Source organism: Syzygium oleosum, unplaced genomic scaffold (assembly GCF_021117445.2).
Source record: "Syzygium oleosum isolate NSW1041296 unplaced genomic scaffold, Sole_v2.1 Sole_v2.21, whole genome shotgun sequence".
Classification (NCBI taxonomy): Eukaryota; Viridiplantae; Streptophyta; class Magnoliopsida; order Myrtales; family Myrtaceae; genus Syzygium; species Syzygium oleosum.
The window spans coordinates 976,813-994,686 of record NW_026607505.1 but is presented as its reverse complement, the minus strand read 5'-3'; the positions used below and the strand labels follow the sequence as shown (position 1 = coordinate 994,686).

Below are 17,874 nucleotides of genomic sequence, written 5' to 3'. Positions count from 1 at the left end.
AAGCCCACAAGACCAATCCAGTGGGGGTAAGGCCTTAACAATCTCAGAAATGGCAAATCAATTGGGCAGAGTAAAGTGACAGGCAATCTTATTTATACTGCAACCTATCACTTTTTGGATACACGCAAATTAGTCATAACGGTACAATTTTCATTCCGCTCAAACAGAGATAATTAGTGTTAAAATATATCTCGAGTTTGAGCATATTAGACGAATCCCAACCCGAATAAAGTAGGCAGAAAATACGGAAATTGTTTGTGTGTTGAAGTGACGATCAATAATGGAAAGTCAATCTTGGACCTTGTATTTGGTCACAAGTTTGTTGGAGCACATGGCAATTTCAGTATATGAATTGGAAGTCTTTGTTCTCAAATTGGAAAGTCCAACGGGGACTTTGATTTGAACATTGACTCAGTCAACTTGGATTTTCTTATGTATATGGACATGGATTTTGATTTGAGCATTGATTCGGTCAACTTGGACTATCCTGCAAGTTGTTCTTTTATAGAACCAATTTTTGGCCGCAAGAATTGGTTGAAGCGCGGTTTCACCGAGTGCTTGGCAGTGGCTTATCTTCGTGGGTTTTGTCCTTGGAGTTTCACCAAGGATTTATGTGTTGAAAGCCGATTAAATCTTGTGGTAAAATTTGTTAATTCATTTGTGCAATAGATAGGTAAATTCGTTTAGGAATTGTGTTGCTAAATACTGTATAAGTTATTAGCTGTAATTAGAGGTTAAGAAACAATTAATGTTTAAATGACTCAAATATTGTTGTAATTTTCATTATATCGCTTGATCTATATTGCAATTTTATGTTGCTCTTCCTGTGAATGTAGGTCATTTCTACCGAACCACGTAAATCTAGTGTCCGAATTATTTTATTATTCTATTTATTTTATTATTCGATCGCTTGTTTTCACAATAATTAGGATAACAAAGTGCTGAAACTTCTGCAAGTACCTCCAAAGTCATGCATGAGTTTTGTATTTTGTAAGTCCTCCGTCCACTCAAGCCTAGTGCTCTCAAGCCAATTATTACTTAGCATAGATGATTAATTTGGATGGATAGAGATTTTGTAACACGAGAGCACAGAAAAATTTCTCGAAAATAATGGAAAGTGAGCTCTACAGATAGAATTTAATTTCATTAAAGCTTTTAGCATGTTGATTTCTTGGCTGCTCGATCGGTGGATTTGATTTCTAATGATGCTCTATATTCTAGCCGGCCGATAGGAGAGGAAAGAAACATCTGTTGATGATCTCTCGTTGATGTAAAATTTTCAACCTCGAGTTCCTATTATTAAGTTCTAATAAAGTCCATAGCTATAAAATAAATACTGACAGGTACACTACTAAATGACGAACAAAATGTTAACTTAGATGAGTCGAAATAACTTTTAGAACTTTTAGTCCACAAGTCTCTTGTATATGTATATTTCAAATTTAGATTAAACTTTTTTTATCTTGCGACAATTTACATTCATTCAAACTAAAATTCTAACGGTTATGGAGATTGGTAAGTGCATACGGAAGAGATATTTTTTAGGGTTAATATCACGAAAAATCCCAAAATGGTACACCTGTGACAAATTTACCCCAAACTAAATTTTTTGACCACCAAAAATCATAAACTAGTGTGACAAATTTACCTTCCGTTAAACTGGATTAATATCACGAAAAATTACAAACTTGTATACCTGTGACAAACTAAGAGTAAAACCCCAAACGGGTACACCCGCCAACTGTCATGTCTCATCCAATTCAAAAATCTGACGGTAAAATTAAACGGAAACTAACGGAGGGTAAATTTGTTACGGGTGTACCGGTTTGGGGTTTTTCGTGGTATTAACCCTATTTTTTAGTAGTTGATTTGTTTCCTCATTTTGGGATCTTTTAAAAGAAGTTAAGAACTATTTTTGTGTTAGAGAGTAAAGCAGAATTTGGCTAAGAGGATTTTGGGCAGTCGGTCCTCTTCGGGGGGATGTCTGGACGAGCATGGACCAAATAAAACATCAATTTTTGTGTGGCTTAATCGGGTGTAATCGGGGTAAAGAAACACTTGAACGGGTTTGCGATTCGAACGATTATATTCTCTTTCACCTTGATTATAGTGGAATATCTCCTCAATCTTTCCTTTTATGTCAAGTTTCGTTCTGCATTTATTTCTCGCTTATATTATTGGGCTTTCATTCCTTATGTTGGTAATTTCATAAGAAAAGATAAGTATAAAACGTTGGTAAGTTACACAAATAAAAGTTGGTAAATTATTAGAGAAGTTGGAAATCGACAACAAATCAAATAAGTGTCGGTGAATTCATATAAAAGTTGTTAAATCACTAAAAAGTCTCTAGAAAAATCACTATGTGCTGGTCACATTTTTTTTTTTTACCATCAACGTTAGAAACTTACAAATCTCTATAGAAATTATCTACTACGGGAAGCAAGAAAGCTTTCTGATATTTGATTAGAGGACAAACATACACTTAAGTTCTGTTTGTTTCATGAAAAATGAATAATTTGGAAAACATTTTCCTAAAAATGATCACTTGTATCGCTTGAAATTATTAGCCAACACCAAACGTTTTCATTATCGATAATAATTTACATCTAAACATTTTCATAGACAGTAAAAATATTTATTGTTGTATACAAGCAATCATTTTTAGAAAAGATGCATTCTAAATCATTCATTTTCCGTGAAACAAACGAAGCCATAAATGAGTTCAAGAGCGAGACATAAAAAGTTAGCCACAACAATTAGTGAAATCGTAAAGTGTTAAGAGGAATGCTAGACATATTGAGACTAGTATCCTGAATTAACTTATTAAAAATGGTTAATACCACGAAAAATCCTAAATCGATACATTTGTGATAAATTTACCCAAAACTAATTTTTTGACCACCAAAAACCCCAAAATGGTAGACCCGCGACAAATTTACCCTCCGTTAGTTTCCGTTAAATTTTACGGTCAAATTGTTGCGTTGGATAACACGTGATATTTAACAGGTGTACTAGTTCGGGATTTTCACAGGTTTACTAATTTATGATTTTTCGTGATATTAATCCAATTTAACGGAGGTTAAATTTGTCATAAGTGTACCAGATTAGGGTTTTTTGTGGTCAAAAAATTAGTTCAGGGTAAATTTGTCATAGGTGTATCAATTTGAGATTTGTTATGGTCAAAAAATTAATTCTTGATAAATTTGTCATAAATATAACGATTTTAGGTTTTTCGTGATGTTAATCATATAAAAAATAGCGTGGCGGACTTTAATTAAGCTTTCAAACAAACCGTTGAGACCTTGAGAAATTTCTCCAACTTTTCCATTGGGCTTCAGATATTTCGCAGGACACTTGCCGGAGACTTGGGCCTTGACTTTCCAGAAGACGACTCATCAACATTACCAATCATCAAAACTTGCTATAGATATTAGGCTCCAAACTTTGTGGGAATATGCAGCTTACAATGAAGTTGGAGAGATTGGCACACATCTTCATCTTGTCAGCGATCTTACACGCCTTCCATTTCATCGGTTGGTCGATGGCACAAAACACTCGTCATCGTCATGATCGTCACGTTCATGTTGGGGTGATTCTTGATATGGAGTCACCGGTTGGGGAGATGGCCCAACAGTGCATGACCATGGCCATCGCTGACTTGAATGCCTCGGCCTCGCACATTAACCGTCACCTGAAGTTGATCCTGCATCCTAGGAATTCCATGGGACAGCCTCTCAAAGCTCTATCGTCGGGTGAGTTCTCATCAATTCTCCGCCTCAGTCATTTTTTGCACATACCCACGCTCAAGCAACGCAAACTGGGAAAAAGGAAATTATATTGTGCATTCATGATGCCATTAAATAAAACAATCACAGTGCTGAAAAATATGATGAGGTTCACAATCACATATTATTATGTAAGAAGGTGAGTAATGGTATGTGTGAGGTAGCGAAAATTTTCTTTTTGTGAGTAGGCGCTTAGCTAGACGAGAGAGGACTTGCCATCTGGTACTTGTGATTACAATTGATCTGATTATTGCCATTGGAGCAGCTGCGGAGCTTTTGGAGAATGAACAAGTTGACGTACTGATAGGCCCACAAACATCTGAAGAAGCTGAGCTTCTGGCGGAATTGGGAGATAGAGTGCCTATCATCTCCTTTTCTGCTAGTAGCCCTTTCTTGTCCAGAGACAAAAATCCAAACTTTATCCGAATGACGACTAATGATAACTCCCAGGTTGGAGCCATTGCTGCTCTAGTTCAAAGATTCGGGTGGAGAGAATTAGTTATAATACATGAGGACAGTTCCTATGGAAACGGAATCATACCCGATCTTCTTCTCGCATTAGACGAAGGCAATGTTCGTGTAGCGCATCGAACTATCGTTCCACCACAAGCCAGGGACATATATGTAGAAGCCCAACTCTATAAACTGATGGCTCTGTCTGCCAATATATTCGTTGTCCACATGTCTGCTTCCCTCGCATCTCGGTTTTTCTTTAAGGTTAACGAGTTGGGAATGATGAGTGCAGGTTACGGTTGGATTGTGACTGATGGGATAGTAAACGAGCTGCCTGTGATGGATCGGTCGGTTTTAGACTCGATGCGAGGAGTGATCGGAATTAGACCTTATATTCCACCCTCAGCGCGGCTTCACGACTTCTCATTGAAGTGGAGGAACGATTTTTTCACAAACCAGCATCATCAAATTCCTGATATAAATGTATATTGCTTATGGGCATATGATTCTGTCTGGGCTTTAGCCAAAGCAGCAAATCATTTAGGTCCTATAACTTCGATGCGGAAGCCTGATTCTGCAAATAAGCTTCGTCATCTAGTCCGCACGATTCTACAAATCAAGTTCACGGGTTTGAGTGGGGAAATTCAACTTAAGAATGGGCAGCTGCAACAACCAGTAGCATTTGAAATAGTGAATGTTGTCGGAAGAGTCGAGAGATTCGGATTATGGACCCAACGTAATGGGATAACGACAGGGCTAAATAGGTCTAATATTGCAACTCAATCAACCTCTGTGAGAGAAATGGGCTCTATCAGATGGCCTGGATCATCCTTGGCTATACCAAAAGGTCAACGGGTTATGTCAAAGGCTGGGAAGAGATTGAGAATCGTAGTTCCAGATAGAGTAGGTTTTAAAGAAATGGTGGGAGTGGAACACGATCCTGAGACAAATGCGACAACGGTAACGGGCTTTTGCATAGATGTGTTCAAGGCTGCAATCGATTTGTTGCCTTATGAAGTAAAATTTGACTTCATTCCGTCTCAAAGCGGTTATGACGATATGATATACCAAGTATACCGTCAGGTGATCTTGAATGAACCCAGTATACCTTGAGGATTGTCTTTTTTTCAAGTGTGTGCAACCACAAAATAACATCTTCTGCTTCCATGCAAGATTGACACCAGATAAATAGCACGTCCAAGTACATAAACATTACATTTGGTTTATTTAACAAAAGAGCTTAAAATATATAGACAAAACTTATAGTCCATCAATTCTTCCCCTTTCAATACTCCTTTTCATTTTATTATGTGGAAATAAATAGCCAGTCTAAGATGCAGTACAGGCAAGATGAATTTCTATTTACATAATTACATAACTGTGCATGCAAAAATGACAACTTCTTGTAGCCAAATTTCTTTCACGTGATTACTCTTGGACAGTACTTGTTTAATATGTTTCGCACTATACTGAGCATCATCTGGATCATCGTTATCAAGTTGTCGATACCTGAAACAACTCGCTTACTCTATATACATCTGGGGGAAAAGAATGTCAACAAAAGAAATTGAATGACGCAGGGTGAAGGAAGTGCTGGAGTGTATTTGCCAGTGTATGTGCTTGTATGCTTATATGCATTGTTTACGATATGTACTTACCATTTCTTTTGGGTCCCCTTGGAAATGTGCACCAGCAATATGATGCAGCCGTGGGAGACATGACCATCACAGCAGATAGATCGTCGTATGTGGACTTCACAATGCCTTTCACACAAGCTGGAGTAGGGATGATCGTGCCTATTGAGACAACACGAAACGAGAGCATGTGGATATTTCTACTGCCTCTCGACGTGAATCTATGGTTAGTCATAGGCGCTTTCTTTGTCTTCACAGGATGGGTAGTGTGGACAATTGAGCACAATGACGACAGTGAGTTCAAGGGACCATTAGCTCATCAAATTGGGAAAGTGATGCGGTATTCATTCTCGACACTAGTTTTTCCACAATGTAAGAACTCCCTCTATATGTTTTCGTTGTTCATATCCTGCTTTAAAATTTCTTATGATTAGTAGATCAACTGAGTTCAAGATCAAGGTTTCTCCAGCAATACAGTTCTTAGAATTAAACCCAAATTTCAGGGCAAAAAGAAGCAAATAAATGTCCATTGATAGTAGGCAGAAGGAATACGCCCCGTCGGTTCTAGTGGATATTTACACTCTGCTGTACAATAACGGTGTGAGTTGATATAGTACGAGGCTAAATTGTCATCTCATGATTTGCAGGGGAAAAATTAATGAGCAACTTGTCCAAAGTTGTGGTGATTGTATGGCTGTTTGTAGTTCTAATACTAACTTCCAGTTACACTGCAAACCTGAGCTCAATGCTAACAGTTCGTCAGATTCAGTCCTTGCCAAAGAGCGAATCTGTCGGTGTCCCTTTCAATAGTCCGCTTAATAAGATAGTTCTGATCGGTCAATCCTCCAAAGAAACCTCTATTCCCTCTTTGCAAACGGTTGACGATTATGCAAATTTTCTGAGAGATGGAAGCCAGAATGGTGGCGTCTCAGCAATTATTGATGAAATTCCATATGTGAAGCTCTTTCTTTCCAAGTACTCTGCTCAATACACCATGGTTGAGCCCCCATACGACAGCACCAATGGATTTGGCTTTGTAAGTCTCTTTTTTTCTATACAGTTAAGTGAATATATTGGATCGATCCAATTAATAATGTTAGGCCCTGTTATGCAGGCTTTTCGTAAGGGGTCAACCTTAGTCCTTGACACTTCTGCATCAATAGCAAAATTGAGAGAAGATGGAAAACTTTACTTGATAAGCCAATATTGGTTTCAAAATCATTCCTTATTCACAAATCAAGATTCTTCAACAAAAGTTGCTAGACTTGACTTGTACAGTTTTCGCGGTCTCCTTCTTATCACAGGCATCACTTCGACTGTAGCTGTCTTAGTATCCTATAGAGTTAGGAAGAAAGAATCGACAACTGCACAACAACACGAGGTTGCTAATCAAACTGTTGAAGAGAAGTTCTCACCGGTTGGTGATATCCCATCAAGAAGAACCAGTTCCAAACACATCAGAAGATATTCCTATTGAATCGGAATAAAGTGTGAGGTCCTCAGATGATGTAGATACCAACTAAGATCATGGTGCTTACACGCGGCAAGGAACTTTGAAGCTTCTTAGGATTTTCTAGCTGTAGGGATGAAGAGCGAACTTTTGTTAGAACTTTGAAGATGTTTGAAATAAGAATATGTCACTCTTGTACCTCCTGCTCTATTTTTAACTACTTCTGCAAAATTAACTACAAGAGATACCGATATTCTTATATATGTCTGCATTGACAATGAAGTTGGAGAGATTTGCACACATTTTCATCTTGTCGGCGATCTTACATGCCTTCCATTCCATTGGTTGGTCGATAGCACAAAACACTCGTCATCATTGTCTTGATCACGTTCATGCTGGGGTGATTCTTGATATGGAGTCCCCAGTTGGAGAGATGGCCCAACATTGCATGACCATGGCCATCGCTGACTTGAATGCCTCGGCCTCGCGCATTAACTGTCACCTGAAGTGGATTCTGCATCCTAGGAATTCCATGGGACAGGCTCTCAAAGCTCTATCTTCAACTGATGACAAGTTTTGCACATGATGACATTGTAGAGAAATCATATAAGACCAGTTATAATTTAAGACACATTGAATGTCTCAAATATAAACTGTCTTTTTGCCGAAAGAAAATAAGAAAAGATAAGCTTAACTTAATGAATAGAGCCTTCCCACTAGTTGGTAATTAGTGAGAAGAAGCTCTTCATTGACAGGTAACAAGTGACGAAAAGCTCGTCGAAAAACTTGTCATCAGTTGATAACTAATTGCTCATGATTTATGCCATTCCCCATAATAATAATTAAGAAGCCTTATAAGCAGTGTCAATCCATTGTCCACCCATATGTGAAGCAGCAGAGAGAGAGAGAGATAGGGAGGAGATCATAGCAAAAATGGCAGTCAACATAGACAACAGGATCAATGAGTGACGGTTTGTGACATCAGCAGAAGAACATCAAAGGGAAGTGCACCCTCAACGCACTCTCCTATCATGACAAACTCACACGCTTTTGACTTTTTGTTCTTTTACCTGGATAGTTGTTATTATCTCTGTTCTTATTCGGCTCCTTGAAGGTGAATTCCTCGTTGATGTTCTATCTAGTTCTGTTCACAGGAGAATTCCTTTTTCAATGTTCTATCCACTTAATTTATCCCGTATGATTTCATATTAGGCCACAAAACCTGGATAAAATGTCTCTCATATTTTAAGTATGAGAGACGATAGTAATTCTTAAAACTAGACGACTAAGAAGGAATGGATCTGGGCACAGAATACGTCAATCAGTTTTGTGTACTAAAAACGATGGACAACAATAAACGTAAATCGAACCAACCATCCTTTAAGCAATTGGTTCCGTGGAAACATGCTTTGGACTAGGATGAGTAAAACAAGTTTGGTAGACAACTCATCAAACTGAGAATGTTGTTGTCATTCTTAAAAGACCAGTAGACACCCGAATATACTTGAGTTGGCAAAAAGGATCAAAGCAAGCAACTTCATTTTCCACTTCAGTAGAGTAAAGTCTGACCAAAACTGTGTCAGTTTTACCTCCGGCAGAAGCTCAGACTGTACAGACAGGGACCAAGAGTTATCTGCAAACCCCAGAAATTCCCTCTCTGGTAATCACATATTCACAAGATGTATCAGGGATGTGAGGGGCAAAGAGCAAATGGAGTCTTCTCCTTGTTCCGCAATGCATCCGTTCACAACCACACTCATCCCTCATGTCATTCACTGTACTAACAATCTCTTCATCCCTCGACAAAAACAGCCTCGAGTTCACGCAATTCGCCCACGCCAGACCCAGCGCGGCACAAACCCGTCTCCCGGATGATTCCAAGCACCCCAAGTTCCCAATCCTCAGCCCGTTAATCCCCTCATTGGGAGCGACCACATCGACCACCTGATTCGTCACCACAACCGCGAGATCAAACTTCTCGGCCAGCAACTTCAGTCTCCCCGAGATCTTGAAAAACATGGACGACCTCCGCTTGAGATCAAGCGGGTTATTGTCGAACTCCGACCGGAACAAAGCCGCTATCGAGTCGATAACGATAAGCCGAACCGGGAACTGGCTCTTGAAGTTCTCCACGAAGGATTCCATCCTGGGCATTACGTCGAGCAGGTGGTCCGCGGACTGCAGAGGGTGCACGAAGATGTACTCCAAGGGGTCGTGGCGGGGGCCGAGGGGGCGGGCGCGGGAGAGCTGGCGGAGGCGGCGGAGGGGGAAGGGGAATTCGGAGTGGAGGTAGAGCGAGGAGGCGGAGAGGCCGCCGCGGGAGGGCGGGAGCTGGGCGGAGAGGAGGAGCTGGAGGCAGAGCTGGGTCTTGCCGCAGCCGCTCTCGGCGGCGACCTCGGTGACGGAGCGGCAGGGGACGCCGCCGCCGAGGCAGCGGTCGAGGACGGGGCAGCCGGTGGTGCACTTCGGGGCGGGCCGGGGACGGCGGAGGAGGTTCTCCGGCGTCATTTGTTTCGCTGCCAAGAAAGATTTACGGCGTATGTTCATGTCTCGAACATGAAATATGAAATCTTCCCTAAGCATGGGACTTTATGCTAAGGTCCGTGTATATTCAAATTAATCAAAAATTTCGGAGCTTACGCACTTAAATTTTTTTTTTTAAGCCTAGCAAATTTAAATATTTTTTTAAGTACAAATATTAGCACGAATGCTTAGGTACGATTTTCCTTGTGAGTTTTTGAATTTTCGATGATATTTAAAATTTTGATCGGAAAATGTAAAAAGTTGCCCCTTTGCTTTCGGCTAGGCCGTGAGATGAGCCCAAATAAAGGTTGGTAATTCGAAATTAGTTGGTAGGGTAATCGAATAAGAGTTGGCAAGTCACTCGAAGAAAGGTTTGGGTAAATTCCTATGAGAGTTGGTAAATTTAAGACGCCGATAGAAAAGACAAATAAAAGTTTGCGAAATATTAAAAGGAGGTTAATAATTTTTGAATTGTCTAAAAAGTCAGTAGTTTTATTGAAGTGTTTGTAAGTCGCCAAGTTATCGAGAATCGGGAGATGAGCGATTTGTTTTACTAATAATATCGGACACCTACCATTTCTTTTAGAAATTTACCGACACATTCTTTTTCGAACGAAGCGATAGAATCATCTGGTCCATGTGTATATAGTTGCTTTGTTTTTTTTAGACATAAATGCATTAAAAGTCCTAAACCTTGTCGCGAAATTACAATTGAGTCCTACAACTTTCAAAAAGTGCAATCAAGCATTTCCGTTAACATTATCAATTTGACTAACGGAATGTGTTGACGTGTGTGGCATTTTTATTATTTTTTCTTTAAATGTTTATTAAATTAGATTAAAAAACTTGAAAAGGCTAAATTTTTTTGTAAAAAATAAAACTGAAAAAAAAATAAGGAGAGAGAATGGTAAGTGCTGGTGGTGTGCCGCCGCCGCCGCCGCCCATCGCCCCGCTGGCCCTAGGCAAGGGTGGCCGACTCGATAGCCCTAAGCGAGGGCCGGTGAGGCTCACCCAAGTTTACCTCACCCAAATCTGGTCACCGAGCCCAAATCTAGCAAGGGTCGCCAGGCCCAATAGAGGGCCAGTGCCCATATTTGGGCGACCCTCGCTGACCCTCGCCTGGGGCTGGCAAGGCCTCGCTTAGGTCTGGCGAATCTGCCACCTAATTAGGTTGCTGGCCCCTCTAGTGATGGGCGGCAATGGCACCCCACCAGCCTCTTGCCATTCTGTCTATTTTTTTCTAGTTCTTTTAAAATAATATTTTAGCATTTTTAGTTTTTTAATCTTTTTTAAATAAGATTTAGAGAATAATAACAATAAAAAAATTGACGTAAGATAGAGAAAAAATTTAAAAATATCACGTTAGCATTTTCCATTAATCAAATTGATCAGGTGGTGAGCAGAAAGACTGGGTATCTCATTCCACTAAGCAGTCGTTTCTAATAACTAAATAATAATAATAACGAGATTATTCAAAAAACCACACTATAGCTAAATTAATTAGAGTAGACTTCTTTAATTAGTAGAGGCATTTGGGTTTAGTTTTTTTTTTTTTTTGGTAACCGAGGTGTCCGAGCCAGTATGCGCGCACCTCGACTATTCCTCGGGAGAGACTAGCACAGCAACCCACCGTCATGGCCCCCCACTTAAATCACAAGTGCTCAGCTGGGAAATCGAACCTCGGATCAGTACGCCTAACCACACAATCCCAAGTACGCCCTAACCAACTGAGCTACCCATGGGTGGGTATAGTTTGAAAGCAATATCTTCCGGAAAGAGGATGCCACGTCCATTCCATGATTAGATCTTTCGAGGTCCCAGAAGAAATGCTCAGAATTTGCTCTTCTTCTTGTTGAGGAGTCACATTCAGAGACCTTCTTAACTTCTCACGTCTCGAAAAGTAATTAGCACTCGTCGACGGACCAATTAAGTTATCTTGTGAAGAAAATGCCGAGGCCATTTAGTTGTTTAACGGCTAATCGCCGAGCCATAGGAACCCTCGATTCTTTTTATCAACCTATATATGTCCCCGAATTAAATTTTGCAAGCAACACATCTATTACATTAGGGTGCAATAGACGATCCAGGAATTCATGAATGATGGATCGATTGACATCCTTGTCGACCATGCACGATTCTCGTCGATCATGCTTGTTTCCGTAAGAAAAACATGGTGGATCAATGACATTTTGGCACGAACTTTTTCATGCGTAGCTCGAGGAGTGAAAGATGTGGCGGATCTAACGTCAAATCTACATGTAATGGTCATTACAAGTCCAGATTTAGCTCTATATTCTATTAACTACGAAATATTATTTTACAAACGGGCTTATATCACCAGATATGGACGGGCGATAGTGCTCGAAATTTTCGTCATCTTATGTCCGTCATTTTGCACGAGGATTTGGTCTTTAGCCGCCTAGACATCCTGTTTTATTATCTTTAGCTCCTGCCATTTCGCTCTCCCTCCATACATCATGACACAATCCATCGTGATTTGCGCCTGCGATCGACTGTGCGATTGTTATTGGAGATCAGGACATGTCTGCATGTGACAAATCGAAGTCTAGTCAATCTCTAGGGCGAGGCTTTGTAATAATAACAGGAATTGAGAAGAACTATGGGCAAGAGGGGCATAGGGTCTTTGGATTCTACACACGAAAGTTTACAAGAAAACAGCCATCTCTTGTAGCCTTTGCAAAAGGGCCAAAAAAAGTTGTTAACCCTAGCTCTCTCGATCGGGGTACGCGGTCTTGGATTCTACGCACAAAAGTTGGTCATTTTTGGGTTTCGTCGATGATGGTTTAGATCGATGTTGCTCATGTTTGTGCTGGCGCTACCCTTGTTCTGATTTGACAATGTTTAGTAAATTCGATTTGATTTCCTTTTCGTCTAATCCTTCTCAAGGGTCGCTCATGAATATTCTAGGGATAATTACCAAAAAAAGTCATAAACATATTGTACGGATGTCAATTCAATTCTAAACTTTTTAATTTAACCAATTTTGTCCTAAATCTTTTGATAATTTGTCAATATAATTTTTCCGGTCAATTTCGGTCGGCAACCGCTGACGTAGACGCCGGCTGTCCTACGTGACACAACCGACGCTAACGTGAACAATTCTATTGAATTTTTTTTATAAGTTTTCTGAATTTTTCCTTTTTTCCTTTTTCTTTTTTTTCCTTCTTCCTCTGCCGGTTGCCATAGCCGGCGAACTACCATAATCGAGGGCCAACGAGGTCGAGATCTAGTGAGGGACAAACTCTCCCGAAGCTGTGAAGGTCAACCCTTGCCGGCTTTATGCGAGTAAGGGTTAACAACTTTTTTGGCCCTTTTGCAGCTGATCTGGCAAGGGCAACTATAAAAAATTTTAAAATGCAAAAAAATTGTTCACGTCAGCGTCAGTCGTGCTATGTAGGATGGCCGGTATCCACGTCAGCCATTGCCAGCCAAAATTAGCTGAAAGGACTACATTGGCAAATCGTTAAAAAGTTAAAGACTAAATTGATAATATTAAAAGGTTCAAAACCGAATTGGCATACAATAAGTTCATAACTTTTTTTGATAATTTTCCCAATATTCTAAATACCTCCATACACTCTTGCCGAAGTAGGTTTGTCATTGTTTTACAGACCTAGGTTCGCAATTTTAGGTCCAGCAAATAAATTAATGAGGTAAATCGAGCCCGATCAATGAGGAAATTAAGAGATAAACAATGTAACGAAGAAAAAATATTAGATTTCACGTCAGATACTCCGGTCATGTAAAATATTTTTAACACAAATAATCCCACTATAGAAACTCTCATCTACTAATGGAACGAAATCACTTATCAAAAGTAAAAGAAAACTTTATACTTGTCATTGTCTAAGTCATGCTTGTGTTTGCTTTCAATGCATGCTTCTTCTGATCGGGCAATCCTTCGACGAGACTTGCCCCGAGCACGTATATAGTCACAAACATGTAAGTGACAAATAAGTGACGACTATACTATAATTTATATATTGACGGATATTATCGAAACCCTAGTGTTGCATCATCATCCACCCAAAAATTACAAGGAACCCAAAAAGAAGTACCAACTAATATGACTACCGATGACGCCGACACATGAATAAAAATGAAAATATATCCCATGTCACCTTCGGGGATCCTCATGATGTTGCTGCTATCTCCTTCCTACAGTTTCTTCAGCCAAACCTTAATTGGCTCCCCCAAGAACATCATCGACCTTGTTCTTCAACCTTCGCTGTCCTCTTGCCTTCCCTTCTACGTCAAGTCTGCGCTCTCCCTCCATCGCCATTCTCTCCTCCAAGAAAAAACAAGACTCGCTTTTCCCTAGCTGGCCGGCGACTGCTCGTTTCGCCTTTTTCGCTGCTGTCGTATGAATCGGAAGAGAGAAGCCAAGCAGGATCGCCACAAAACCAGAAAACTAAGACAGTCACGTTGTATCTGTCACTTTTAATGGTGGAAGCATCAACATTTCGATTCGAGACTCGAAAGCATATCTTCTTTGAATGTACTGCACATATCATATCATACGTTCTTTTGTCTTACAGAAATTAGTTTCGCTCTCCACAGTTACGAAACTGCTTGAAAATTCAGTACAATGAGAAATTGTTCAATCCTATGCGGGTAGGGGAGATGTGTAGCACGTCAACAAGCTAATATTCTGAAAATATGGATTATGGGTACTATGTTTATACTATAGGATGTGAGAAAGGATAATTAGCCGGCAATAAATACGAGCACTCAGAAGTTTAGCCAATATTACTTCAATTTTGCGCTACGTATTTTTGCCAACGCTGTGTCTGTCCCAAAGACGCGGTCACGGCGACGCTTGCATGACCCTTGCAACTCAGCGCTCTCAGCACCTTCCACGTCACCTTCCCGCCGCTGCCAGTGCTTGCCTGAGTCTTCCCCTCCCCGGAGTCCCCCGGTGCTGGGAACAGCATTGCCGATGGGCTCTGCCGGAACTGCCGGCTCTTCATGTCCCGGAGCTCCATCTCTGCCGGCAACTTCACCTGCCCGAAAGTGAGCACGTACCACCGCGGCCTCGACGCAGTAGTCCTCTTTGCCAGCGAATCTGATCTCGCTACGCTTCTCGCCAGCGAATTCCTCGTCGCCTCATGCGAATGAAGCACCAGAGGCGACTGATTTGGCTTCGGCTTGCTGTAATCAAGAGACTTGCAATTCCTGGTGAGGTTCAACTTGGCACTGTTCGATCGGGCCACGGAGCTCTGCAACTTGGACAGCGACTCCGATCGCCGCCAGAACGCAAGTTTTAGCTCACTTTCTTCTCCGTTCGCTGTTCCCTGGGAAGTCATCTTCGTCAGAGATTGCTTGGAGGAGAAAGGCGCTAGCCTGCCGCAGACGATGACCTCGTCCGCAGAGCACATGTCAGAGCTGAAGTCGCTGAAGAACTCGAAGAACTCTGGCACGTCCGACGACGATTGGTGGTGGTGGGTGGGGAAGTCGCCCGAAGTCTCTGGTTCAGGTTCGTCGTGGAGTGGGAGGTCGCAGAGAGAGAGCGCCTCCTCCGCTTCTTCTGGGTCGTCTGGCGGAAGAAGTTGATGTTCTGCCATGGAAGAGAGAGAGAGAGAGAGAGAGAGAAAGAGAGGGAAGAGGGAAGAGGGAAGTGAAAGGGGATGATAGTGTGAATGAGATCGATGGAGAATTTAAGATTATAAAGAGGTGAGTTTTGAAGAGGTAGAGTGGTACAGTGTATGGTTAATTGGTTATGCCATTGGAGATGATAACCAATTCAGAATTGAGAGATAGAGAGAGAGAGAGAGAGAGAGATACGGCGGGCAAGGAAGGGTATTTTGTCTGATATACGCAGAACATAATGTAGTTGCTCTTGGGCTTATCATAATGCAATGCCATACCTAGCTCCTAGCGGAAACTTTTGTTTGAGCTTATAATGTCTAGGGTGAGAGATTGTCTGGACTAATGACTATTCTCTTTGGCCCTTTCGTTGTCAATGGTTTCTAGAAGGAGGATAGAGAGAGAGAGAGAGAGAGAGAGAGAGAGAGAGTATGCGTTTAGACCTAGTAACTAATGGTATAAAATAAGCCACAGAGTACCAATATTCATCGTATAAGGAAGTGTTTAATCATGCAAAAGAAATACCATCCTGCACATCACCTGGTTAAGTATCTTAGGAACTCATTTACAATTGTAACTTCAATTTTAACTGTGAAAGCAAGGTGATAATGGTTTGAGCCGATATGGAAGAATGATGACTTTCTATGCCGCATGACTCACAAGTGTCTCCAACCATCCCCTTGCTCAAATACATGCTCGGTTTTAGGTATGGTGCGCGAATCTAACCTAGGATGAAACCTGACTACAACATCAGGAAGAAAAACTTTTACAGCAATTACTCTGTATAACAGAGAATTGGAGCATTTCATTGTTTGTGATGTCTCTGTACATGGCATGCACATTGATGAGATCCATACGTGCCAATTGCTCTCACACAAAACATAATTTTTTTTCCATGTAGATGCAATGCATGAACAAGTCAAGGTTAACATTCTGAACAAGAACGACACAGTAGTTCTTTGCACGAATCAGCAAAGAACTTGACTTGTTCAAGCATTGCGGTTCAACCAACTTAAATCAAGAGAAGCGCGTGGACTCCTTTGTGGGCATCAATATCAGATTTGCCCGTTTTGATGTTAGAGGTTAAAAGTCCTTTTCGCAAGTAGGGTTTCTTGTAGGTCAAGTTGCTGACTTGACAAACACACGCTAGTGGCTCATACCGCAAATGAATGTGTCCCCCCCTGATGCGTATAGTCAAGTGGCAGAATCTCCATCCTTAGTTTCTTCACAAAGGGGCAAATCTTGATGCAACCTCGTGAGGTTGTTTTACTGTTTCATTAAGGGATCGGCAGAGATTCTTGTCTGGTCCACGAATCGTCTGAAAGTGCATTGCAGGTATCGCCTAATGGCACAAAAGGGGGACACAACTTTCTGGTTCATCGTCTCGCCATGTCCTTTGATAAAGCAGAGGAAATGATCCGATCAAATCAAGATGAATAAATGGAAAATCTCCAAGAAATCTATGTATTCGAAGGTACAAGATGGGTGCCTAACATATCATCCATTTGGTATGAGAGAGAGAGAGGGTCTTTGATTTTGATTTGGTTGTTGCCTAGCTACGTAAAGTTAACGCTCTCGTCTTTCTTGCTCCTGAAGTGCAAGATAGGAATTTGTAAGTTTAAGGTTAAATTTTAGGTGGCCTGAGTACTTTTTGTACCATATGATCCCTCACAATGAACCATATGACTACTGTCCAAGCAGGAGATAGTTAGCTATTAACGGACGGACTATGAGAGTGTGATATAAAGTTTAGAGTTATCGATGATGGCTATGCGAATAACGAATGTACTTACAAAAAGATACTAAAATACACAAAAGGTAATGCAACGTGAGAGGGCATATATTTTAATCACCGGGTGTTCTAATGTTACGGCTTGTTTTCTTTTTATATTTCGTTTCTTAATATGTGATATGGTTCTAATATATTTTATCAATGAGAACGGATGACTAGGCAGTTAGGAGGCAAGAGCGAAGTTGTCTGTCTTAAGTGTTTTTTTTTTTTTTTTTTTGGTAACCCGGGGAACCCCGCACGGCCGACGCTAAGGAGTAAACCCCAGGGGGCGACACGTGCTAGCCACCACACACGTGCCACCGGTTAAGTCACCTGCGGCGCCCGGGATTCGAATACTCAACCTTTTGCGAGAGGAAGAGTGCGCGCGTAGTTTAGATGTGGGCGCCACCCAGCGGGTGGTGTGCATCTTAAGTGTTGTTCTACCTTAAAGGGGATTTACTTAATTAAGCCACACATTCAGTTAAAAGCTAAGTGTAAACCTTATTTAATGGACATTGATTTTCATAAGTGACCTATTGGAAGGAATAGGGCTTGACAAGACACGTTTATGGCTTCAATAGTCAACTTTCTTATACAAGCACAATGGTCCATCCAATTGCATGCTATGCCGGCAAGGTTTATAATGCTATT

General features: G+C 40.9%; 3 protein-coding genes across 5 annotated transcripts; 1 reads left to right on the top strand and 2 right to left on the bottom strand.

The window, feature by feature from the left end:
* Positions 1 to 3,441: 3,441 nt before the first annotated feature.
* LOC115677256 (glutamate receptor 2.7-like) lies at positions 3,442 to 7,456 on the top strand. The gene is made up of 4 exons (XM_056320800.1): positions 3,442 to 3,752; positions 4,051 to 5,321; positions 5,932 to 6,244; positions 6,520 to 7,456. The coding sequence occupies exons 1-4, from the start codon at positions 3,455 to 3,457 to the stop codon at positions 7,347 to 7,349; spliced, it is 2,712 nt and encodes a 903-aa protein (XP_056176775.1). The 5' UTR covers positions 3,442 to 3,454; the 3' UTR covers positions 7,350 to 7,456.
* On the bottom strand, positions 7,336 to 9,933 carry LOC115677255 (DNA repair protein XRCC3 homolog). 3 transcript variants are annotated; one of them, XR_008818677.1, is made up of 3 exons: positions 8,912 to 9,933; positions 7,624 to 7,885; positions 7,336 to 7,449 (listed from the first exon to the last, which is right to left on the bottom strand). XR_008818677.1 is itself a non-coding variant. In XM_056320803.1 (2 exons), the coding sequence occupies exon 1, from the start codon at positions 9,903 to 9,905 to the stop codon at positions 8,952 to 8,954; it is 954 nt and encodes a 317-aa protein (XP_056176778.1). In that variant the 5' UTR covers positions 9,906 to 9,933; the 3' UTR covers positions 7,450 to 7,885; positions 8,912 to 8,951. The 3 variants fall into 3 exon arrangements, 2 of the variants coding, with proteins under 2 accessions (XP_056176778.1, XP_030456241.2); XM_056320803.1 differs by lacking the exon at positions 7,336 to 7,449 and having other exon boundaries at positions 7,450 to 7,885; XM_030600381.2 differs by lacking the exons at positions 7,336 to 7,449; positions 7,624 to 7,885 and adding an exon at positions 7,966 to 8,466.
* Positions 9,934 to 13,813: 3,880 nt separating this feature from the next.
* Positions 13,814 to 15,722, bottom strand: LOC115677305 (uncharacterized). The gene has a single exon (XM_030600439.2). The coding sequence runs from the start codon at positions 15,428 to 15,430 to the stop codon at positions 14,621 to 14,623; it is 810 nt and encodes a 269-aa protein (XP_030456299.2). The 5' UTR covers positions 15,431 to 15,722; the 3' UTR covers positions 13,814 to 14,620.
* Between the last annotated feature and the right edge of the window lie 2,152 nt (positions 15,723 to 17,874).